The sequence below is a fragment of the Nipponia nippon genome, unplaced genomic scaffold, assembly GCF_047370975.1.
Source record: "Nipponia nippon isolate SJK-2023a ecotype South Korea unplaced genomic scaffold, ASM4737097v1 scaffold_25, whole genome shotgun sequence".
Taxonomy (NCBI): Eukaryota; Metazoa; Chordata; class Aves; order Pelecaniformes; family Threskiornithidae; genus Nipponia; species Nipponia nippon.
Window position 1 is genome coordinate 7,509,309 of NW_028262342.1, and position 22,665 is coordinate 7,531,973.

Here is a 22,665-nt window from a genome sequence, read left to right on the forward strand (position 1 = left end):
GTGGGGGCACAGGGAGTCCCGGAGGTCCCCGCTGGGGTGGGGGGAGCGGCAGGGCGAGGGTTAAGCCGCTGTGCCTGCCGGGCAGGTGACGGTTACCTGGGTGGGGACCGGCTGCGCCCACCGGCCCATCCAAAGCCATAAATAGCCCTGGGAGGTCGCCCAGTCCTCTTGGCTGCCGGGGAGGAGATGGAGTCGGCCGCGCTGGTGGCATCTGGGGCGTTAAGGGCCCGGGGGGCGTGTCTGAGACCCCTGTGCAGGTAGGGCTTGCGGGGGGGGCGGCTGGGAGCAACTTTTGGGGGAGATGGGCTGCGAGCCCCTCGCTGTGGGGGCGGAGGGTGGTTTGTGATGCCCTTGAACCGCCCCCCCCCGTCCTGTTGCCCCTGGAGGGTGAGGGGCTGGAGGGGACAGAGCCTGTCCATCCAGCTGCCCCCCCTCCGGAGCTGGAGGACCCCGGCCGGGCAGCCGAGGACTCCTGCGCCTTTCCACGCCCGCACGGGGAACAGGGGGTTTCCCCAGCCCTCCGTGCTTCCCCCAGCCCCGGGGAGAGCCCCCAGCCTTGTGCAGTGGCTGCTTGAGCCCCCTCGGCCAGCCCAGCCCTGGGCTTCATTTGCTTCGCAATTAGCCAGGAGATAAGGCTGGATGGGGCAGGGAGAGCCCTGGCTGCCTGCTGGGCTTTGCCCTTGGTGAGGGGCTCCTCAGCCCAGACACCAGCCTGGGGGCTCCAAAAATATGGCCCCATCCAGGCAAAGCTGGTACCTAGAGGGAATTTTGGGGTGGCTGGGGTGGGATCTGACCCCAGCCATGTGGCTTCTTTGGCTGGCAGGAATTTTGCCCGCGGATCCTGTCAACGGGGCCAGAACTGCCGCTTCTCGCATGACAGAAAGTCAGCCCAGATCTGCAGGTACTTCCAGAGTGGGTTTTGCAGCTACGGAGAGCAGTGCAGGTAAGGGGAGTGAGGAGGGGGCCTGATGCTATGAGGATGGACTGGGAGCCAGGAGGTGTCATGCTGGGCTGATGGGACCCTCTATCTGTCTGTCCCTGGGCTCCTCCAGCTACCAGCACATCCAAGAGGAGCCGGTGCCAGTGGGGACCCGCTGCAGCCCTGTGCCCCGCAGCCGCTGGGGCTCGGAGCCCAGGAGTGTGCCTGTGGCAGTGTCCCGGGGCTGGGGGGGAGCCTGGCGCAACTCGGCCCACCCTGTCCCCAGCGTGATGCATGTGGCCTTCAAGTTCCCGAGTGTGGAGGTTGAGGAGGAAGAGAAAGACAAGGAGAACATCCCAGCACCTGACAACATCCCCCATGGGGCTGTTGGCGGAGAATTTGTCCCTGCACGAGCTCGGCGTGCCTCAGGTAGGTGCTAGGGTGCCTGGGGACCAGAGGCACTGAGGGTACCGGGGTGGTCACGGTGGAGCATCCTGTGGATGTGTCTGCCTTTGACCCAAATCCTCCTCCCTCATCTCTGGGCAGGGCACAGCTGGGGCTGTGGAAAACTCTACTAGCAGCTTTTTTAGGTGCTAAGCCTGTGGCCTCCGAGCCTCTTTGACGATGGGGCAGGATGTGCTTTTCCCCTCTAAGAGCTCTCCTGCCTGCAGGTTCCCAACTGCAAGGGCTGGGGCTGGATCCAAATTCTGCTGACCTCAGAAAGGCAGCGGAGGAGACAGTGACATGGACTGACCCTGCAGAGGTGGGCTTGGGGGGTCTCCTGCAGCTGGGCAGTCCCCGTCACCCTGCATCAGTCCCGTAGACTGGAGCAGTGATGGAGCTGGGGGGTTGCAATGCTGTGCTGCTCTGCTTGCAGGTCGCCACAGAGTCGGGCACTGCGGCAGCCCTGGTCTCTACCGCGGTGCTGACAGCCCGGAGCGAGGCTGTGGTGTGTGGCATCTGCATGGACCGGGTGTACGAGAAGCCACTGCCAGAGGAGCGGCTCTTTGGGATCCTCCCGAACTGCAGCCACGCATACTGTGTGGGCTGCATCCGCAAGTGGCGTTGCAGCCGGGACTTCCAGAGTGTGGTCATTAAGTGAGTGGGGATGGGGACATGGCAGGGCAGTCACAGTCACCCGTTCTGCATTCTGAAAGTTGCTCCTTAGGTCTGGCAATGTGGCTTTGGGATTGGAGTGACTTTCCTTCAGGAACAGGCTCTTGGGAGCTGTGATGGGGACTGGGATGCTAGATGAGGCCGTGGTGGTGGGACCACCCAGCATGGCTGTTAAGCCTGTGCTCCCTGCTCCCTTTTCGGGAGACCCACCTAGACCCGTTACCTTCACCCAGGGCCTGCCCAGAGTGCCGGGTCACCTCCAGTTACTACATCCCCCACAAATACTGGGTCTCGGACGTGGGTGAAAAGGAGAAGCTCATCGAAACATTCAAGGCACGGACAGGGTGAGTGCATGGCACTGTGGGCTGCAGGACTGTGGGTTCTGTGCTGCTCCGGGAGCTGCGCTTGCAACTGTGCTTTGAATCCCACAGGAAAATCAGGTGCAAGTTCTTTGTCCGGAATCGTGGCCGCTGCCCATTCAAGTCAGACTGCATCTACCTGCACGAGCTGCCTGCCGGCTGGCTGCCACAGTACAGGCAGCAGCGGCCAAGGATGCCTGTTGTAAGTGGGGCAGCACATCCTGGGGGGCTGGGGCACTGCATGGCCATGCAATGCAGCTCAAGGCTGGGGCTCATCCTCTCTCCTGTGCTGCAGGAGTTCAGCCCTTCTCCCTCGGAGAGCTCTGACGAGGAGGATGAGGAGCTCTGCATGCTTGAATGGGCTCTCACGCTGGCCCTGATGGAGACAGACTTTCGATACTCAAGTTATGGCTACGAGATGCTCTTCACTGACTTCAGCAACTCTGACTGAGCCATTGGGTGCCCCACTGGGCCTGGGTGCTGTTGGCGGCAAGGAAACGTCTTCTGGGAGGGGGAAGCATCTGCTTTTGATGTGTTTAGCTGCTCCCGGCATTGGTTTGGGGTGGCTCCAGGCATGAAGGGTGTTGCAGGGGTGGGGTGGGATGGGGAAATAGTCTGGCTGGTATTTATCAGCCACCACCATGTCGATGGCTGAACCCCCAGCAGGTCTCACATCCCCGCTCCACCCAGGAAGCCAGGGGCGGGGTGTGTGTGACAGAGCTGCAGGGGTCTCAGGACAGTGGGGCACAGCCCCCCCCTTCTCTTGCTGTCACCTCCTTGGTGGTGCAGTGATCTGCACCCATGGGAGCCCTCGCGGGAGGCTGGGCTGGGTGCTGGGGGGCAGTGGGGGTTTTTAATGCACACGGGGCCGGGGCGGGGGCAGCCCGGCAGCTGTGGGGCACGGTTTTAAATTGCTTTTAGCCAAATCTGGAAATTATGAAATAAAATTGGGCTGTGCAACGCAACGCTGCGTGCGGGCTTTCCTTCCGGGGGCGGGAGTGGGAGGGGATGTTAGGGTTGGGCTTTAAGGATTCGTTTGCATAATGCATAAATTTTGCATGCGGGGTTGATTTGCATACGTGGCGCGCTTTTCCAGAGGGGCGGGCCCGGAAGCGCGTCTTCTCCCCGCGGTGAGTGTCTGCCGGGGGGCGGGTGGCTGCGCTCGCCGTGGCTTGCCGGGGGACGGGAGCTGATAACCGGGGTACGGTAATAACCGCGCGGGCCCCGGGTTAGGGCTGGTCTGTTCCCGGAGGGGGGGCCCGCAGTGGGGCGAGGGGACCACCGCCAGCAGCACTCAGGGGGTTTTCCCTCTTGGCCCCCTGGGAGGGCAGCGGGGGGAACGTTGAGATGGTGATGGGGCAGCTGCGAGCGAAGTTGTTTTAGAGGGCTCAGAGGAGCTCCCGGTCCTCAGGCCCGGCTGTGGTCCTCGGTAATGCTTCTGCATCCTCGGGTGATGAGGATAAGCACGGACCCTGCTGCACACAAGAAAGGGCAGCCCCCGAAACTGCAGCCGACGAGGGAGGACCCCAGGGTTTGCTCCAGAGCAGGGCTGGCCGGGTCCTGGATGTGCCGATCCTCCCTGCACCCTTCTCAGTGTGACCCATATCAGATTCTCCCCGATTTTCCTGTAGGTGGCTGTGAAGCCCCCCCAGCAGCAATGGAGCCCCCATGCCTGCCCTGGCTGCAGAGCTTTGACAAGCCGTGCCGCCTCCTGCTCCACGCGCTCGCCTCTGGCTCTTCTGGGACGCTGGCCGCTGTCCTAATGCTGCAGCGGGTCCAGGCCCACGAGGGACTGGGGCAGGTGTTTCCCTGGCAGGCCTTCACCACAGCCCTGTGTGCCAAGGAGCCCACGCTGGAGGGGCCGGAGGGGGCCCTGGCTGTGTGAGTCAGACATGTTTCCAATACTTGGTGTTTCGTGGGAGGTTTGGCGTGTCGGGTTCCCACTTCAGCACCGTGCATCTTCTTCCCCCCGGTGCAGCAGTCCGTACGTGAAGTCAGGATCATAGCAGGGTCCCGCCAGTCTTCCAGCTTGTGTCTGCAAAAGCTGGTGAAGGCGTTTGCTGCCTCATCTCTCTTCCTAATCCTGTTAGACCCTGTTCTGCAGAGCAGGTTGGCAGTAAGGACTTGGGGCTTTGCTCTGAGTCGCCTCTCCCTTTTCTCCGCTTTTCCAGCAAACCGCGTCTGCTGCTGCTCCCCGTTGTGTGCCAGAGAAACCTTTTCTCCCTGCTCCTCGTGGTGCAAGCTGTGGTGCCAGGGAGCTGCCTCAGCCAGCTGCTCCAGGCAATGGAGCAGGATTCCCACGTGGATCCCTGGGTGCAGACACTGGGGGATCTGCTCTGGCAGGGACTGAAGGGAGAGGAGCGTTCCCCACCTCCCATTCCCTTGTCTTCCACATGCCAGCAGCAGCTTAGGTGTCTGTGCCAGAAAATTGCCCAGAACAAACCAGAGGGGCGAAGAAAACTGAACTGGTGCTTCAGCAAGCAGCCCGGTGCCGCTGGGGACGTGGTTCACTCTGTGTTTCAAGGTGGGAAGCGCAAGAAAGTGTCAGAGGAGAGCCTGGAGTTGGAGGAAGAGAGAGAGGGAAAGAGGTTGCTACTGGAGGAGGCTTCATTTGACTCCCTGGCAACCCAGGAGAGTGGGGATGTGGCAGGGGTGGAAGAGGAGGTGCCTGGGGAGACTTCAGGGGACAGATCTGCTCAGAGCCCAGCCGGAGCTGCTCTGGAAAGCTCCCAGCAGGATGCTGCCGGGGAGCCCAGGAAGATTTCCCAGGCAGAGCTGGCAGCGGAGGTCCAGTCCTTTCTCCAGGTACGAGGCAGGGATTGCTTTCCCCTTCCAGCCAGTGAGCCTTTACAGACTGATTTCTGTTCCTTCACCTCATTTTCTGCAGGTGCATGGACCGAGGCTGAAAATGCTGCTGCAGAAGGAGTCCAACGTAAGTGGCTGTTTCGGTCTCTCTACTGGAGCTGATGGTCTGAACGGGCTCATGCCAGGGCCTCTGGAAGGGATGGGAAAAGAGGTGGGTTTCACTGGGACAACTGGAGGGGGATAAAAAGCCTCACTGCCACCTCCTCTGGGCTCAGGTACTAACACCTGCCTCCACTTTGCAGGGAACTGCTGTATGATGGGCAGCCTGAGGGGTCAGTGCTGGCCGAAGCAGTGGGTGGTAGGGAAGAGAAAAGCCCTGGAGCTGTATTTTGTGGGTTGGTTTATTTGGTGTATTACTCAAGGACTGTGTTTCCCTCCAGCACTCAGAGCTGAGCATCCCACCTGAGCTGCATGTTCTGAACAACTGCTCTCCCAGCCAGGTGAGCCTCAGCATCCTTGCTGCAACCACTGGTGCTGCAGAGGGCCTGCTGCTGTCCCTAACGTCCCTGTCCCCTCTGCCATCCCCAGCTCGAGGGACTGTGCTCCTTCCTCCAGCTCTCCACGTGCCCAGAGCACATCCTGGTGCATTTCTGCAGCTGGCTGCTGGCTCTCACCCCCAACCTCAGCTACACCAGTGCGGCCATCCTGGCAGAGCAGCTCTTTCTCAGGCGAGTAAGTGCAGGGACAGAGGTTTCCTGCACCCTGTTTCCGTCACCGCCATCCCCATCTCCTGCCTTTTCTGTCCGTAGGTCCTGTCTCTCACCCAGCCGCCCTCCCGCCATCTCATGGCTGCCCTTGCTTCATTTTGCTCCAAGTATTCCCAGCCCTTCTGTCAAGTCCTGGTGGCTGCAGTCCTGCGGGAGCCAGGGGAAGGTGCGATGGGCTTGCAGGAGGCATGGTTTGTTCTGGGACCAGCTGAAGGAGCTGGAGAGGGGCTGTGGGCTGCATCCAGCAGGAAGGGAAGCCCCAACTGCAGAGTGCTGTCTGCTGGGAGACATTTATCACCCAAAATGTGTGTTAGGAACCACAGAGGGATGGTGCTGCTTTTATCTGGGCAGGTGAACACTTAGGATGGGAGGTGGATTTACAGGTGCCTGAGATGGAGAGGGAGGCTGAGCTGGTTTCCAGCCTCAGCTCTCCCAAAGAACAGCTACCATCCCTCCATGGACTTGAGGATTCCTGACAGCTCCTAATGCTGGGGCCAAAACTGCCCAAGGGTGGCATGAGAAGATGGTCCTGCATGAATCTCTGCCACAGTAGCATCCCCTTTTCCTAGGGACTGGTGCTAATTAAACTCTTGCTGCAGAGGGGCAAAGGAAGCTGGATTATCCTGAACAGTAGAAGGGGGCACTATGTGGTTTCTGGGTGTCCTGACTGGGATGTACTCCTGTGCTAAGGGGTGCCAGGAAAGGTCAGGCACATCCCTGTGGATCTGGCAGCCTCTGGAGGCTCTTCCGCCTTCTGCTTTGCCCTTGCAGGTGCTGAGCAGACCAAGCTGGTGTGTGAGCTTGTGGAGGACTGCCTGGAGCCAGACTGTGTGAGACTGGTGCTAAGGTAAGACATTACAGAGGCAACAGCTCTGCTTTGGCCCTCATGCCTGCCTTGATGGGTCCAGCTGGCTCCGGCCGCTCAGGAGCACCAGCAAGGTTGTGTGAGCATTGCATCTCCTCTTCACCATCCTTTGCAGCCAGGTCCTGGAGGTGCCTTTGTCAGAGAAGCTCCTGCCGGTGGTGCAGGCCGTGCTGGGGCGGCAGGTGAGGGGACCCTGCCTTGTCCCCCCAGGTTTTTTTGCCAGCTCCAGCAGTGCTGGAGCAAGGACCAGCTCTCCTCACCACTCATGGCTCTCTTCCAGGAGGTGCTGCCCCCCGAGCTCTTCGATCTCCTGGTCCTGAGTCTGTGCCGGCAGGCCCCAGCCTTCGCCATGTCACTGAATTACGCCAAGCTGGTGACAGCCATGCTCACCATGTACCAAAGCCAGGTGAGTAAGACCAGGCTTGGGTCCTGCAGACCAGCTGGTGAGCTGTCAGCCAGGGCTGCAGCTGAGCCAGGACCTGGTCCAGGGGTCTCAGGTGGGCTCCTGGCAGTGCAGCTCTCTGAGCACCTTGCTCCTGTCCGTCCCAGGTCACCCCGGCCCACCAGAGCCATCTGGCTGCTGCTCTGGATCGGAGCAACGCGGCTCTGAAGAAATCGCTGCAGGCTGTGCTGGAAGGAGCCAGGTGAGATGGATGCTGTGCCCTCCAGGCTGGGGTGTTTCTTGTGGGGGATGGCAGCCTCCACGCTCCTGGTCTGGCCCAGGTGGTGGGAAACCACTGAGTGCCTGCAGAAGCCATGCCGGTGTGTGGTTGGCAGCAAGTTTCCGGTTTCTTGATTTCTCTCCTCTTTCTCTCTCCTCCTCCCAGGTGAACACCAAAGGGAACCGCAAGGCGATGGCTTCCTTGGGCAGAGGATGCTCGTTAGGCAGTGGTAGCTGCAGCCCAGTCCCTCACTGGGGTTCACCACCAGTGTGACAGAGACCCACGGAGTGTGGGCTGTGGCACTCAGAGTGCCCATGCCTCTGCCTGAGGCCTTGCAGTGATTCCTTGCACTCAGCCAGCCTGGTTTGAGGTGGGCTATTGCTGGATGACGCCATCCCCACGCACGCCCTGAGGCCTGAAGAGGGTTTTCTTGGTTAAACAATGAATACGTTTCCAGTCATCTCTGTCTGGTCTGTTTCTGGGCTGCCTCAGAGCATGCCGCCATGCGTGCCTTGGCACACTCAAGATGGCAACTCCTGCCTTCCCACCCTGCCATGCTCAACATGGCGCCTCCCTCCCTGCCTCTCCCAAGATGGCGTCAGAGGAGGAGCTGTGGAGGGGCGGGGCTGCAGGACATCTCAGGGCAGCGGCTCTCCTCTCCCAAACTTCAGCGGTGTGGCCACCACAAAGCCCTGGATTGCCCCATGTTGGCACTGGGCCCGTGGGCATGAGGGGTGGCCGGGCTGTGCATTGCCTGGAGGGGTGTAATTGCATAAAGGTGGCTCTTTTGTAGATGGTCTGTGTCCAAAAGGTGGCTTTTTTTAATCAGGAGAACAAAAAAATCCGTTATTTTTACATCATTGATGGAGTAATGTTGGCACACAAGTACTTGAAGAGTGCCTGAAGGTGGGCTGCAGCGATCCTGGGCCTAAGGCCAGCTGCCATTTCCCCTTGGAGAGGAAACATTGCCCATTTTCCCTGTATGTTCCCTTATTAAAAAATGGTTTTCCATTGAGCAGGTCCTCATGTTACCCAACTGGGCAGCGAGAAGGTGTAGAAGAAGCAGAAGCCCTTCTCTGCTTTCAGGTCCCCTTTGGCTTGATGAGTATGCTGGATGACATGATGTCTCCTACCTTGTGCCAGCATCTCTGATAACTTTGTAAATCTGACGAGCTTGATTGAGCATCCACGTGTCTCATCAGTCTGGTTTGCAGGTGTCCCTACTTGTTTTAATCAACCTAGATCCACTTCTTTTTGAAAAATGGAGTGACATGGCTGCAATATTTCCTGTGTGTACCTTTGTTTTGTTTCTCACAGCTGAGAAGTACGATGCCTTACCGGCATCAGCCCTTGATGAAACAGGTTGCTCCTTTATGGCTCCAGGTCTGCACAAAGCTGGCAAAGCTCCCTCTCCTTGCTCGCAGTAGCAGCCTGGTACCCAAGGCGAAGAGTCATCTTCTCCAAAATCTCCATATTTCAAGTGTTTTTCTAGCACTGTGATGGCCCAGAGCAAGCAATACTGCATGGCGGAGTTCACAGGTCCTTAGTTCTTAATGCCCTTAACACATCACTGAATCAAGACATAAACTGATTTGAGACTGTTTGAAGATGATAATTCTGGACTAGGCTTAATTGACCATCGTGATTTTATCTTGGCTCAAAGGAGCCAAGGCACAAGTGGTGTATTTTGTGCACGTTGGCCTTTCTCTCTGACAGCTAAGCTGATTTTTCGGGTTATGCAGCAATGATCTGCTGGGATTTACAAATCTCGGGATGCAGAAGAGTGTAGTTTGGATGAACTGGTAAACTTGAATTTTCCACTTTAAATCTGCCTTTTTTTTCTGTGTTTTTTTTTTTGTTTGTTTGGTTGGGTTTTTTTTCCTGCAAGTGGCCCTGCTCTGTGTCACGTGTCTGGTTTTCCACATGGTGATAATGGCGCTTCCCATTGCAAGGTACTTAGTGATACACTAATAAAAAGTCCTTCTATAGTGTGACTATTTCCAGGTTTCTATACTGTATCCTTGAAAACACCCATTGGAACCTCATCTGGGCACCTTCTGGCCAGGGGACTGGAAAGATAACGATGGGAGAGGGTGTATGGACTCTGGGGGAGGTAGCACTAGACTTTTAATGGCCATTTTGAAGCATTGCATACTTCAGGAACTATTTAAAAATCATAAACATTTACATCTACAAAGGGAGAAGAGGGATTAAAACATGTAGGTGTGACATGTTACTGCTTCAAGTTTGCTCATTAATGTTTAGATCCAGCCAGAGGAATGAAACTCTGAAGCATTAAGTGATGCTCTTAATGCTGAGAGCACAGATTTCTTTATAGTAAGAATCTCTTAAGCTATTTTAGGTGACAGTGGACTGATGAGGCTTCAAAGTCTACATTAGCTGGAGGAAAGAAACCTCCAGGGAGCTGAATTGTTGATGTATTTGCATACCAGTGAATTAGTGGCTGAGTATATTGAAGCTATTGTAGGGCTGCCCAAAATATGACATAAATAGAAACTGTGCCCTGATCATCAAGGTCTGAGCCTGCTCTTCTGGCTTTATTTAGGTAGCAGGCTGCAGTCTTCACAGTTTCCTTGCAAAGCTTCTACCAAGCGACCTCGGTGTCATTGTCCCCAGTGCTCTGTCTGGCTGTGGCTGTTGGTCACGTGAAGATGACTGAGGACAAACTCATCTCCAAAACTTACCTGGTTGTCAGCTTCCTGGTGTCGTTGCTGAACAGGAACTGGAAGAACATGTGTGCTGTGTACGTCTAGAGCACTGTGGGGAAGCCCCGGCATCTCTGTGGACTGGGCAGCAATACAGGGTTTGAAATCTCCTGGCCGTGGTGTGCGTCTCCTCCTTGAAGGATATTTGATTTTGTAACTGCTTACTGGTTTCTTTAGGCAACAGTCTCATTGTGACAGGCTGTTCCTGGCTGCTACGTGCTTTATGCAGCTTGCACTTCCAACTCATCTGGAGATACTGGGACCTGCATTTTGGGCCAGCCTACGTGGTTTTTGCAAGAAACAGTAGTCAAGCAGGCATCAGCTTTGCAAACTGCAAGGGGGAGTTCCTGTTCTGCTGGGAAGCATTACACTGGCTTGTGGAAAGAGACCTCTTAGCCCTGTTTTTGCTTTTGGCTGCAGCTTATCATGTACAATGGATTCCTCTGGGGTGTACGTGCGAGATAACAGTCATGTTAGGAGAACTGGAAGCGAAACCTGGAGACACCAGACATGCTGGGGGAAGACTGCTTGTTTGTGTCGTGGTTGGTAGCACCTGCACAGAAAACTTTACTTTTGACTCCTCTTGACCCTCTCAAGAACTTAAAAATCCAGCCTGAACAGTGCGAAGAGGTGGACATGGCATAAAACATGAGTCAGGTTTTATAGTTCATCAGAATCTTATCCAGGAGTGGAGGGAGAGCCAGGGCTGGGTTTGATTAGCAGTGATTTATTAGCAGTGTTGGTGAAGGGAAAGGTCTGAAGCTTTGTCTTAGATGTTTCCTAGGCTGTATGTAGAAGGCAGTGTATAATTTTCAGCCAATTTACTTGAGATATTTGACAGTAGTTCCTTATCTGCTTCCTATTCTGTTTGTAGAAATTTACCTCCTTCACGCTATGGAGGGTAATTCCCTTTTTGGCCTAATAGGTTTGTTTTGTTTTTAAAGGAAATTAATATTATGCAATTGAATGGGTTATCTGTCTACTCTGCTGCCTCCCCATCCTCCTCCGGTGATTTTTGAACCAGTTTCATGACAAGATGATCTCTCCACTCCCCAAGTGGCGTCTTGGTGCCATGATCAGACAGCAGAGAACTTCCTTCGGGTGGGCAGAGGCGTGCGAACACTGCATCCATGGATGTTAAAACGCCAGGTGTCAGAGCCACATAGGAGCCAGATCACCTTAGTCCATGCAATACCTTGTTGTAAAGGGCTGAAACTCTGCTTCTTTCCTGAAAATGGTCTGTATCCATTCCCTGAGGGGCTGCCCCTTTCCAAGCAGGAGCTGCAGGCATGGCCAGGTAGTTGCTGTGTCCCCTCCTGCAGCAATGCTGGGAGCTGATAAAGTCACCCTGCATCTCCTTGGAGGTAACTGTGTTTCAGTGACGACCTGTTTATCATATGCACGTAATCCCCAATATGCTGATGCAGTTTTGCATTGAAATCTGGTGGCTGTGACACCCAGATGTGAGGCTGAACTGCTCAGGGGAAGGCTCAGCAGTTTCTTTTTTCAACCTGGAATTTAAAACTGAACCAAAAGAAGCAAAAACCCTCTTTCTCATCTGTTTTTTTGCCAACAACCTTTTCATCATAATAAGAGAATCATGTTCTCCCTTGGGCAGTCTGGTGCCTGCCAGGTCCCTGTCAGCTGGGGAGATCAGGGCCACACGAAGATGAATTTGCTGGAGGGCTGGGGTGTTGCTTTATGGTTGGGCCCCCTGCACAGACCTATTAAATCATGTTTGCCACATCAGCAGTAGCAGCCAGTGTCAGTCTGAGCAGCTTTCCTCCAAGAAGTGGATAATCCAGATGACCACAATCTCTGCAATCGGAGCTGCAAGTTCAGCTCAGCTTCAGGAGAAGCCCTGGGAAGATGCTGTCGCAGTAGGCTGCTGCCTCACCGGTGGGACCTTGCTGGAAGGAGACACGAGGGGCAAAGCCAGAGCCCGCAGCAGCTTGCTGCCACTTGCCTGTCTGGGCTAGAGATCTCCCAGCAGGGTCTTGTTGATCCCCTCTGAACAGGTTTGTGCATGGGGAGCTAGGCTGCTTTTGCTTGTTTGAGGCCATACAATAGCTAGATTGTAATCATGATGCTCCCAGGTTAAAAATAAAAATACGTAAAAATTCCTGGGTGCTTTTAGGAAATGCTTTTAGAGGCTCTTTGAATGGGATGGTTTGCAAAGAGAGGCATTGCCTCTTATTGAACCCCTTGGCACATGTGTGTGTGAGGGGAACAGAGGAGTTTTTGAGCAGAAAATCTCTATTCTGGTGTGGGGAACCAATGCAATGGTGTCCTTAGGTCTGTGTCCTCCATGGAGCAACTAGCTGCAGCTGTGGACCTGCCAGGACACTAGAGCAGAGGCTACAGAGCCTCATCTGCTGCCAGCCCAGTGCCAGGCTGCTGCTCGCGGGGAGGAAGCAGGGTCTCTGTGGGGACGGGGCCAGCAGGACCAGACTGTGTTGAAGGCAAGGCACTGGTGTACACAATGGTGTCTGTCCTCCATTCCCTGAGCTCTCCAGCCTCTGCGACTGCACTGCCCATCCTCGGGGGAAGCTGGTTTTGTACCCTCTGTCTGCTCAGCATCAGGCTGCGAAGGTGCTTTTATGTCTATGCCCTGCTACAGGAGTCTTGGCTGCAGGCTCTGTCAAGGAGAGACCTTGTGCTTGGCTAGAAAGAGCACTCAACAATAAAATATATAGTTTAGACCATGTACCCAAGCAGACCCTCATGTAATGCAGGCAGGGGGAGGTCCTCAAGGAGGGGAACAGCATCGCAGCAATTGGGTGCTGGGCTCCATCTGCTGAGTCTCAGCCCAAAGGAAGGGTCTTCCTCTGTGCTCGAATCCCCCCTTTCTGAAACAAAGGGGTGGCCAGAGGCGAGTTAGCCCAGTGGTGGGACTGGCAGTGCTAATGCAAACCTGACTTTGTGCCTGGAGAATTCATCTGTGTTTTGAGATACCAGCCAGACAGCAAACTCGCTGAGTGACTGGGAAAGCACTGGGGTTAAGGGGCAGGGGGGAAGCTCTGCTGCTCAGGGTTATCACTGCTGCACAGCACCCAGGGCTCAGCTGCCTCTGGACAGACATGCATGGACATACCCACCTGCGGGATGGATCCAGCTCTGCCATTGCAGGCCCTGAGTATCCTCTTGCAGCTTGGGCCAGGCGACGTGCTCGCTCCAGGAAGCGTGTCTTGGCAAATCCTTCTCTGAAAAGAAGCACAAGTGTTCAGCCCTTGCACCTGGAAACTCTTGGAGATGGACAGCAAACAGAGGAATGGGGAAGAGAGGAAATCCCAGGAAAGATATTTTAAACAATGGCAGGGGATATATAAGAATATAAGGCAGAGGGTGACAGTGCCAGTTGCCTTGCAGTATGTCCGGTGTCTTCCTGGTGGTGGTGGTATGAACTTAGGATGCATTAATTGTCATTAATCGGTGCTAATCATGCAGACCACAGCTTGTGTTGTTAGGTATGTGTGTTACAGGGAAGACAGCACAAGAATTTGGGGCTATTCTTCCCATAAGATGACTCATGATTTCTCAGCAGCTCTGCTTTTGGATCAGGTCTGAGCAGGAGGTGTTTGCCCCAAGAGGGGAAAACCCATCTCTGAAGCTTCAAGGACGTTCGAAATCCTGACCTGGTGGGGACCATTATTGATAGCCATTTCCAAAGCCTCATCCCACTGTGGCACAGCACAGTTCCTGCTTCAAAGCTGCAGATGGGCTCTTTCAGTCCTCCCTGGCTGTTCCCTGGACCTAGGGCTGCATCCTGCACGCTTGGCAGATGGGCACGAGGCTGGGCCAGCCCTGCCCCGGGGCTGGGAGATACTGTTTGCTGGCTGACCTCTGAGGGCTTATGAGATTTGCAGACCCCAAGGACCTGCCTTGTTCCTTGTAGTACATCAGGGTCCCCAGGCATGGGGAGGCTAACAGCAGCTGCCTGCCTGCAGCCTGGTCCCCTGCAGCACTGAGCATCAGGTCTGACTCCATGTAAGCTCATTAGGGGAAGAAAGCAGCTTTAGAGGATGTGATGGATTTGAGCAAAGGAGTGGGGCAGGGGAAGGGCAGTGGGGGTGATGGCTGGGAGGAAAGTGGGGCTGCTATGAGGGGCAGGAGGGATGGGGGTCCTGGGCAAAGCAGCTTCCCTGCATCATCAAATATGATGCTACAGGGGCTCCTCGTCAGCCATCCTGGCTTAGCCTCGTGCTGAGCCCCCCATGAAGGATTCCCCCATCTCCATGGAGGTCCTGAGTGCAAACGCCCTGTCCTGAGCCTCCTGCCAGGGAGATGCTGAGACTCACGTCTGCTCTGCTCTGCAGACACCGGGCACAGAAGGAGCAGCCGCGGTCTCTTCCAGCTCTGGGTAACAGCTGTCACCTCCAAAGAGTGGGTGCAGGATCCAGCCCCGCACCGAAAACGGAGGTCGCCTGGCCACCTGCAAACTGCTCAGCCCGCCCCGGCCCTGCGCAGGGAGCTCCCAGCCACTCTTGTGCATGTCCTTTAAAGGCCTTCTTGTATCGAGCTCTTCCCTGGCAGCGTCTTCTGCCGCAGATGCGGTCGCCCTCCCCTCCGGGGAGACTCTGCCGCCAGCAGCTTGCACCGTGTGGGGCCCTGGCACCCCCCGACCCACCGTCTGCTGGTCGCACCGCGTCCCCTGACCCCCCCTCCCGGGTCTGCTGGGGACCCAACAACGCCGAGTGCTGGGTCCAAGCTGGGTGGCCCCAGCATCTGCCTTCGGCTACTTGAGACAAGTTCAGGCAGGTAACAACCCAGGGAGTATTTGGTAAAGTCTCTGAGCTGAGGGAAAGTGCTTGGTCTGGCTTCCCGGGGGGGGTTTTATGCCATGCTGGGCAAACAAGCTGTGTGCCTCTGTATTTCCATCTGTAAAACAAAGATAAGGAGCAAGCATCTGTAAGGCTGGCTAAGCTGTAGTAAATCAGCAGGCTGCAGGGTCTGCCATGGATGTTAGAGTGAGTGCTTTGCAGCAGGGACCAGCCCTTGGGGAAACTCTGATGCTTGCTAATGTGATGAGTTTGGCTGATCCCTGGTGGCTGGGAACTCCCAGGCCCCTTGGCAGAGGTGTTGGGGACAATTTCCAGTGTATAGGCATGAAATGGGCTTGTTTTGACAGATGCCAAGTGCTGCTTGCTTTTACACCTCCATCAGGGCTGAGCAGGCTTTGGGAGACGGGTGATGGCCCCACTTGGCACGGGGGCAAGATGGGTGATGGCCCCACTCGGTGCTGGGGTGACTGACCTTGGCCAAGGCTTTGTACAGGCATGCAGGGCTTCAACCAGTCCCTGGTCTCTGTCCCCTTAAATCTCTGCTGCATTTCGTGTCCTAGCCAAAAAAAAAAATCTCCTTTTGCCCCATATCTGCATGTCTGTGGGCACAGCTCCTGAGGAGATGCATCCTGCAGATGCAGGAGAGTCCCTTCTGCACAGTGACTTTACCCTGGGCTGGGAGAGGAACTGTCTGGATTTTCTGCTGGCTTTCTTTGATTTTTAAACATTGCAGAACAGCTTAAATGAGATATCCAAGCTTCCTTGGACTCGGGAATCTCTTATATTTGCCTATCTGGGAGCCAGCCTGGCAGGGGGATGCTCAGGGATTGGACTGTCCCCTGCCTGGGGTACAGCAGGTTGCTCCCGCTCTGCACCAGGTGCTTACACCGGTAGGTGGGTGCAAACTTATCTTCCCCCACGGAGACAAACTCATGTTGTGAGCCCCAAGTGAGGATTGCCCTGTGAGAATGTAATGGGGGTAGCAAGCGGGAAAGTCCACCCTCAGCGCTGCACACAAACGGGGCTTGTAATAAATTCCTCATTCACCTCGCTCTGTGCCCGCCCGAATCCCAGCAGCATCCTCCTGAATTGCAGCAGGCCTCCCCACCTCTTTTCCCACAGATGCCTCCACGCTAAGCAGAGGAGCTTGGAGCTCCTGCTGGGTGAGAAAATGCTTTAAAAATATAACATTTAGAGGCGTTCTCCCATCTGCGCACAGCTAATATGTGTCTCTCATGATAGGTGTGCTGGTCCTGGAGCCTCCGCACTTTGCAAATGAAGCCGCTCACAGGGACCTCGTTGGGAGAGGGGGAAGAGGAGGTGCAGGGACTCACCCAGGGGCTCCGACGGCGGCAGCGGCAGAGGACAAGCTGCCGACCCAGCCCGTCGCCTTGGAGGTATGTGCATGAAGGGCTTGCCCCACAGCTCTCAGGGCGAGGATGGGACAGGGATGGCAGTGCCAGGCAAGGGGGATGATGCTGGCTGGAGCATCACCCCGCTCCAAGGCACCGAGCATCATTTCAGCACAGCGGCCCCTTCTCCTGTAGCCACCCACTCCTGGGAAATGACCCCCAGGCTTGCAGGTAGGAGAGGGAAAAGCCCTGCTGTAGCCCTTTCCAGAGCCAGGAGCAAAGTTTGGAGGTTCAAACCCTTTCCCAGTGGGGTGCTAGGCTCCAGCACGAGGCCACAGAGGGCTGTTTGCATGGCAGCCCCTGTATCTCCATGCGCAGGTGACCTGCCATCCCTGGCATGCTCCAGCATCCCCAGCCTCAGTGAGCAGGGATGCTACAGAGCTGCCAGACTTCCTTGCACCCAGGACAGGGTTTTGGGGTGGCGAGGCCATCCCAGTGCACTTTTGGGGGGGGCAAGAGCATGTACCAAGGCCTGCCATCCCCGTGGCAGTGATGTGAGATGGTGCCCGGGCTCTGCCGGCAGCTGGGTTTATTGTGGTGCCTGTGAAGAGGCTGGCTTGCACCGAGGTCTGCTTGGCAGCCAGGGCAAAAAAAAAAAAAAAAAAAAAAAAAAAATGTGCTGAGGAGAAGCACAGCCGTGGGACGGTGACTCATTGCTGGCTGGAAACGGCTTCGGCGGGCTCCTTGGTGGCAGCTCTGCGGCGGCTGCAGGAGTGGAGGGGGCTGCTGTGCCCGTGCCAGGGAGAGTGGGGATGGGGACGGGCACAGGGACGGGGACGGAGCGGGCTGCAGAGGATGCTCGGAAAGGACCCAGGTCTGGAGCAGCATCCTGTTGAGGGATGCCGTGGTGGTTGGGTGAGGGCAGAGGGGGTGGGATGCTGCCTCTGCTGCCGGAGTTTCTTTGGGGTTTACCCAGGCTTCTGTCTGCAGGGAGCAGCAGGCAGAGCTGGCCGGGCTCCCCACGTCTCCAGATGAAGGTAAGGGCAGCCCGGGGTGGGGATGGGGGGAAAGGGGTGGTTTTTGCACCTTTCCTCCCTGAGCAGCATTGCATGGGTCCAGCAGGAGGGTGTCCCCTCGCCTGGCAGCACCTGCCTGCAACCTCACACCCCTTCCAGCCCTGGAACCCCAACCCCATCCCCTGGATCTGCCTCTCCAGCTGTAGCCTACTTGCTGCACCAGACCCCTCGCGCTCCTTCCCCTGTCCTGGCCCAGCCTGGCTGCAGCTCCCTTAACCCCGCAGGGGTATTTTGGGGGGCACCTGTCATCCCGTGCCCCCTGGGAGCCTCCAGGCTGCAAAAATGCCAGCGGTGTTTTTGAGGGTCTCCCCTGAAGTGGTGTCAGGCTGGGGAGGGGATGCTGCCGCCCAGCTCCCACCACCCTTTCTGTCCCCAGGGAGGATGAGCAGTCCCCAGGGGCACCCAGACAGGGTTTTGACCAGGAGCAAGCAGAGTGTGGAGCATGTCGGCGAGGTGAGAGGGAGGGGAGGGTGACAAGTTGGGGGGCCCTTCCCTCTTCGGCCCCTTGGGCTCAGACAGACCCCCAGCCTCTCGGTGCTGCTCTTTTCGGGATGACGTCCAGCAGCAGGGAAGGGTTTGCTCCGATAGTGCCCTTGTGCCCCTCCAGGTGCCAAGGATGGACAGGCAGGAGCTGGCTGTGTGCACCAAGGACAGTAACGGGACTGAGGAAGGTGAGTGAGTCCCCATCCCACATTCCAACTGGGTCCCATTAGGTGAAAGCCTGAAGTAGCTGGGGATGAGCCTGGCAATAGTGTGGCCTGATGGCGTTCGTCTCCCTTGGTGGGGACATGGGGAAGCGGGGACTGGCCTGGGGGGGCCTGAAGCCCCGCTGATGCTGGGAGAAGGATTGGGACGATCCCACACCACAGGCACCTGCTCCCTGCTGGGGCAGGAGTGCACAGGGAGGAGGAAAGGCCAAGGAAAAGCCTTCACATGTGGTCTCTCCCATGGTGTTACTGCCTCCCTGCAGATGCAGAAACCCCAGAGGAGCCACTGCTGAGTTTCCCCAGCGAGCTCTCAGTGCTGGAAAGACTAGGCTTGCACAGGTAAGACCAGTGAGCACCTGCGTCCCTCCAGGGTCTACAGGATGGGGGGGTCCTAGGGCACCGTGTCATCCAGGGACTGGACTTCCCTCATTTGCCAGTGCACAAGAGCTGCTCTCTAGGCGAGGGGCACTTGCGTCACCACTTCTGATGGTGGCTGGCATCCCTGGCACCCCTGGGAGTGGACCAAGGGCATTTTCAGCGTGCAGTCCCCATGGTGCCACCATCCTTGACAGCACTTTTCTTTCTGCAGGGTGGCTTTGACAGAGCAGGATGTGGAGGTGAGGGCTGCCGGGGGCCATGGGTGGGCTGGGGAAGGGGGACAGAAGGACCAACACCTTGCTGGCTCACAGTCCTGGGGCTGCGTCCTGCTCCTGGCCGCCCTCCAGGTACCGCAGTCCCCTGGCAGCTGCCTTACAAATCCCTTTCCCAGTGATGCTGTTGGCATTCAGAGGCAGCTGCATTTCTATGGCAAGATGAACCCGTCCTCTGCGTGCCCGGCAAGCCCACAAAGTGCTCTGCAGCTTGCTGAGAGCACCCTTAGCCAGGGAGGTGGTGGAAGCTGAGCTAATAAAAATAATTTTCCTGCAAGTGCCAGGGCTGAGTCAGGCTCCGCTGTCAGCCGGAACCTGCAGCGAGGGCTGGTGTCTGCCCAGCACGTGCTCTTGCCAGGAGGGCTTGGGATTTCCATGCGTTATCAGCTGCCTGGGGCACGTCTCCATCAGGCTGGCACCTCCTGGGTGCTGTCCCCACCCGTGCCTAACGGGTGCTGGGGCAAGGCAAGGGCTAATTATCGTTAGCACTGCACTGCTTGGTGGCATGCTAGGGAGGGTCTGTCTGTGCCTTGGGGACAGCAACGCATGGCCCTGGTGGCCTTCCCTTTGCCCTGTGTCCCACCTCTTGCCCTCCCACCCTGCAGGCAGCCTTTGCCCACCTTGCCCTGGCTTTTCGCTGCGACGTGTTCACCCTGCAGCAACGGGTGCAGGTGGAGAAACGGGCACGGGACGCAGCAGAGGAAAACATCCAGGAGGAGCTGGGGCAGTGCCGGGCTGCCCTGGAGGTAGGTGGGCACCAGGGCACTGGGCTGGCATCTGCTTTCAGCCCCAGAGGGGTTTGGACAACTCAAAGTCCTGGCTCTGGCAGCTCCATCCTCCCCCTCTCCCTCCACAGAGGCTGGGCTCATCGTGCACTGACGCAGGCTGCAGGGAGACACTGGAGCAGCTGCAGCACAGCCTGGCTGTGCTGGCGGCTGCCGTCGAGCGGGCAACCAGTGCTGCGGAGAAGCTGGGGGCTGTACATCAGGTCTGTGCATTGCTTGGGGCTCCCACTGGGGCCAGGAGGGATGGAAGGTGCTGTGCCTGGGCTGGGGAACCCGTCCCTGGGCTTGCTGGGGTTTGTCCCTCCCTCGTGGTTCTGGCTTTGACCTCATGTTTGCACATACCAGGGTGCAAGGGATCTGCCTGCCCGTGGGAACAGGAAGGGGATGCATTTGCACCCCTCAGGTGGAGGCACTGTGGGATGCACATTGAGGGACTGGCAGGGACCTGGGTCCTTAGGGACCAGGAGATGGAGGATCTGATCCCCCCTCCTGCCCATCTGCAGGAGGCCCGGATGAGTCGAGCAGCGGAGGTGATGGTCCAGCATGTAGAGAACCTGAAGCGGCACCACATGCGGGAGCATGCAGAGCTGGAGGAGATGAAGCGCCTGATCCAGCAAAACTCCCGCAACCGGCAGCTGGCGGAGACCCAGGGTGAGGTGGGCTCTGCTGCCGGGGCCCATGGGGGGTTTGCATGGGGTGACCCTGTGGGGTTTGGTCCCAAATCCCCCCGGGGGTCAGTGTGACCCTGCACCACAGAGCTGGTGGGTTGTGTGAGCTGGGGACCAGGGGCAGGTGACAGCTGGGACCTGATGACAAATGCGAGGGGCTGGTGTAACAGCAGACGCAGCGTGGGAGCAGGTGCTGGTGGCCAGCTGGGAATGCAGGGCAGGGGGGCACGGGGCATACAAAGGATGCTCTGTCCCTGGACACCAAACCCCATGCATGCCATCACCATGCATGCAAGCAAGGTCCCCCTGGCCAGGGCACCCCTGTGACTTGTGCTAAGCAAGAGCACGTGGCCAGGACAGCTTTCCATGGGAGGGAGGTTTGCAACCGTCTGTGCATCAACCCCATCATAATTTTGGGGAGTGATGTAAGGCTGCTTCTCTTTGCTCCCAGACGATGCAGAGCCGCGGCTGAGGCCTCACCCCCTGATGCGAACTTTCCAGCAGGTAACTGGTGCCAGTTCAGCAGCCCCAGAGCCACCACCTCCCCATGCCCTGCTGCTCTCCCTTGCTCGGTGGTCCCCACACACCCGCTAGTCCCTGGGCAATGCCACTCCTGCCAGCTGCTTGCTGTGGTCAAGATCTGCTAGAAATGCCGGGGACAAGGCAAAATGTAGGGGCAGCCTCGGAGGGCTGCAGGGAGACAGGGTGCCCCGGGGATGGGGGTTGCTTGTCCAGGAGATCTCAGGCAGGTACCTCTGCATTGCAGGGTCATAGCGTGAGAGCCGCAGGCTTGGCTGCTCTCTAGCACCAGCCCGAATTCAGCACTGATTCCCCTACAGCTCAAGAGGTAGGGGAGCGCTTGGGGAGGGGGTTAGGCAGCCCTGCCGGCACGGCTTGAAGAGTAAGAACAGGCACAAACCTCTTGGCTTTGACCTTCCCACATCTCACCAGCTCTCCGGCTTCCCCCTTTAGTGCCAGGGCCAGTAGGAGGCCGGTAGCGTCCCTTCTCCTCCTCAGCGTCCCTTGCCTGTGCTGGGGAGGTGGTGGGGAAGGAAGGGATGGGGAGCACAGGGAGGCAGCTGGCGCAGTGCTCACCCCCAGCCCCTTTATTGCAGGGGTCTGCCCGCCGCAGAGTCAGCATCGCCGTCATCCCCAAGCAGCTCTTGGTAAGGACATGCACAGGGGGTACAGACAGGAGCTGTGCCCACTGTCGGACATGTGTCCCCAGGCTTGGTGCTACCGGGGGTGTGGGTGCCCGCTGATGCTCCCACCTTCGGTGCCCAGCCAGGTGCCAGCCTTGACAGCCGAGCAGCCCCGGCTGGCGAGCCAGAGAGGGAGGGGGCCCAGTGCCGGCCCAGCACCCAGAGGTAACTGCACCGGATGGCAGGGAGGCCACGGCACCGGCTACTTTTCGTCCACGGGGCACGGCACAGCACCCCTTCCTCTCCCTCCCCAGAAGCGAGCTGGAGCCACAGGGCCTGGGCAGCGCCGTGACCAGGAAGCCGGTGGCTGAGGCAGATGGCAGACGCTCAAGTGCAGGGGATGAGGAGCCAGAGCAGCTTGGGCTGACGTGAGCAGCTCCCTGTGTGTGCCCAGCATCCCCCTCACAGCTGCTGGACTCTCTGTGGTCCCATGGTGGCCAGCACATGGGAAACGGGCTGGGGATTTGGTGATGGGAGGCTGGGATGTTGCTCGGCTGCCCCAGCTTGACCCTGCTCTGCCTCAGTTTCCCCCATGCATTGTGGGTCACCCATACTCTCCCAGGGCTTGTTGCAATTTGGGTTTGCAAAAGGGCCAGTGAGGTTTGGGGTTGAGTTAAACAAACTCTTCATCCTCAGCTGGGGCGGAGGTGGGATTTGCTCTCTCCCCTGGATGACGCGTGTTCCCGGTCGCCTTCTCCCCAGGTCCAAGGGGTCCCCAGTGGAGCTGTGGCGGCCGTGGCTCTTCCTCCCGCAGCACTACTGGGTTTTCTTCTGGCTGCTTCTCCTGAGCATCGCCTTCCTCCTCCTCATCCGAATCCTGGAGCTGCAGTGGCTGCAGCCTGCAGCATCGCCCAAGGCCTAGCTGGAGTGCGGAGGGGGTGTGTGGCCAGGAGGCACCCATTTTCCATCGCTGCTCCTTCCCTGCACCGTAAAACACCAAAACCCTAGAATAATAAAATTGGAGGAAAAATGGGGGAATTTTAATGCTGGAGCAGAGGGGAACATCCTGTGCTAGGATCTGAGGTTTGGTTGGAGCCACTTTACAGGTATGAAGGGCTCAGGGAACTGCAGCAGCTCTCATCAATGCTATGAGTTTGCCTGTTCTCTTTGCACACCAAGGGGTGCAGGGATGCCACTGCATGTCCCCCTGTGCTGGGGACAGAGACCAGGCTGCCCATGGCTGGCTGGTTTGTGTTAGAGCCGTGTCCCACTGTGCTGGCCAGGC

At 57.5% G+C, this 22,665-nt stretch overlaps 3 protein-coding genes across 10 annotated transcripts; all 3 read left to right on the forward strand.

The window, feature by feature from the left end:
• Positions 1-185: 185 nt before the first annotated feature.
• On the forward strand, positions 186-2,956 carry LOC104013228 (putative E3 ubiquitin-protein ligase makorin-1). 2 transcript variants are annotated; one of them, XM_009465709.2, is made up of 8 exons: positions 186-257; positions 824-943; positions 1,053-1,348; positions 1,591-1,682; positions 1,797-2,017; positions 2,269-2,379; positions 2,467-2,596; positions 2,690-2,956. In XM_009465709.2, the coding sequence occupies exons 1-8, from the start codon at positions 187-189 to the stop codon at positions 2,843-2,845; spliced, it is 1,197 nt and encodes a 398-aa protein (XP_009463984.1). In that variant the 5' UTR covers position 186; the 3' UTR covers positions 2,846-2,956. The 2 variants fall into 2 exon arrangements, with proteins under 2 accessions (XP_009463984.1, XP_087618389.1); XM_087762263.1 differs by lacking the exon at positions 2,269-2,379.
• A 544-nt stretch (positions 2,957-3,500) lies between these two features.
• FANCE (FA complementation group E) lies at positions 3,501-7,953 on the forward strand. Of its 5 annotated transcripts, none has more exons than XM_087762070.1 (12): positions 3,501-3,595; positions 4,026-4,275; positions 4,566-5,199; positions 5,282-5,410; positions 5,640-5,699; positions 5,788-5,931; positions 6,009-6,132; positions 6,738-6,813; positions 6,947-7,013; positions 7,112-7,237; positions 7,381-7,475; positions 7,659-7,953. In XM_087762070.1, the coding sequence occupies exons 2-12, from the start codon at positions 4,052-4,054 to the stop codon at positions 7,660-7,662; spliced, it is 1,683 nt and encodes a 560-aa protein (XP_087618196.1). In that variant the 5' UTR covers positions 3,501-3,595; positions 4,026-4,051; the 3' UTR covers positions 7,663-7,953. The 5 variants fall into 5 exon arrangements, with proteins under 5 accessions (XP_087618196.1, XP_087618198.1, XP_009463985.2 ...); XM_087762072.1 differs by having other exon boundaries at positions 5,282-5,326; XM_087762071.1 differs by having other exon boundaries at positions 3,507-3,524.
• Positions 7,954-12,216: 4,263 nt separating this feature from the next.
• LOC104013180 (uncharacterized) lies at positions 12,217-22,388 on the forward strand. 3 transcript variants are annotated; one of them, XM_087762152.1, is made up of 15 exons: positions 12,217-12,237; positions 16,243-16,397; positions 17,343-17,389; positions 17,805-17,881; positions 18,036-18,099; positions 18,399-18,474; positions 18,725-18,752; positions 19,391-19,531; positions 19,642-19,773; positions 20,074-20,221; positions 20,690-20,742; positions 21,354-21,404; positions 21,523-21,605; positions 21,695-21,808; positions 22,143-22,388. In XM_087762152.1, exons 2-15 carry the CDS (start codon positions 16,276-16,278, stop codon positions 22,300-22,302), a joined length of 1,296 nt encoding a protein of 431 aa, XP_087618278.1. In that variant the 5' UTR covers positions 12,217-12,237; positions 16,243-16,275; the 3' UTR covers positions 22,303-22,388. The 3 variants fall into 3 exon arrangements, with proteins under 3 accessions (XP_087618278.1, XP_087618280.1, XP_087618279.1); XM_087762154.1 differs by lacking the exon at positions 12,217-12,237 and adding an exon at positions 16,116-16,163; XM_087762153.1 differs by lacking the exons at positions 12,217-12,237; positions 16,243-16,397 and adding an exon at positions 17,102-17,226.
• The last annotated feature ends 277 nt before the right edge of the window (positions 22,389-22,665 follow it).

Coding starts and splice junctions, on each gene's coding strand:
- FANCE (XM_087762070.1), top strand. CDS start 4,052: ATGGAGCCCCCATGCCTGCCCTGGCTGCAGAGCTTTGACAAGCCGTGC. Junction 4,276..4,565: donor CCGGAGGGGGCCCTGGCTGT/GTGAGTCAGACA, acceptor CCGCTTTTCCAG/CAAACCGCGTCTGCTGCTGC. Junction 6,133..6,737: donor CCTGCGGGAGCCAGGGGAAG/GTGCGATGGGCT, acceptor TTGCCCTTGCAG/GTGCTGAGCAGACCAAGCTG.
- LOC104013228 (XM_009465709.2), top strand. CDS start 187: ATGGAGTCGGCCGCGCTGGTGGCATCTGGGGCGTTAAGGGCCCGGGGG. Junction 944..1,052: donor AGCTACGGAGAGCAGTGCAG/GTAAGGGGAGTG, acceptor GGGCTCCTCCAG/CTACCAGCACATCCAAGAGG. Junction 2,597..2,689: donor AGCGGCCAAGGATGCCTGTT/GTAAGTGGGGCA, acceptor CCTGTGCTGCAG/GAGTTCAGCCCTTCTCCCTC.
- LOC104013180 (XM_087762152.1), top strand. CDS start 16,276: ATGAAGCCGCTCACAGGGACCTCGTTGGGAGAGGGGGAAGAGGAGGTG. Junction 16,398..17,342: donor CCCAGCCCGTCGCCTTGGAG/GTATGTGCATGA, acceptor TTCTGTCTGCAG/GGAGCAGCAGGCAGAGCTGG. Junction 19,532..19,641: donor AGTGCCGGGCTGCCCTGGAG/GTAGGTGGGCAC, acceptor CTCCCTCCACAG/AGGCTGGGCTCATCGTGCAC.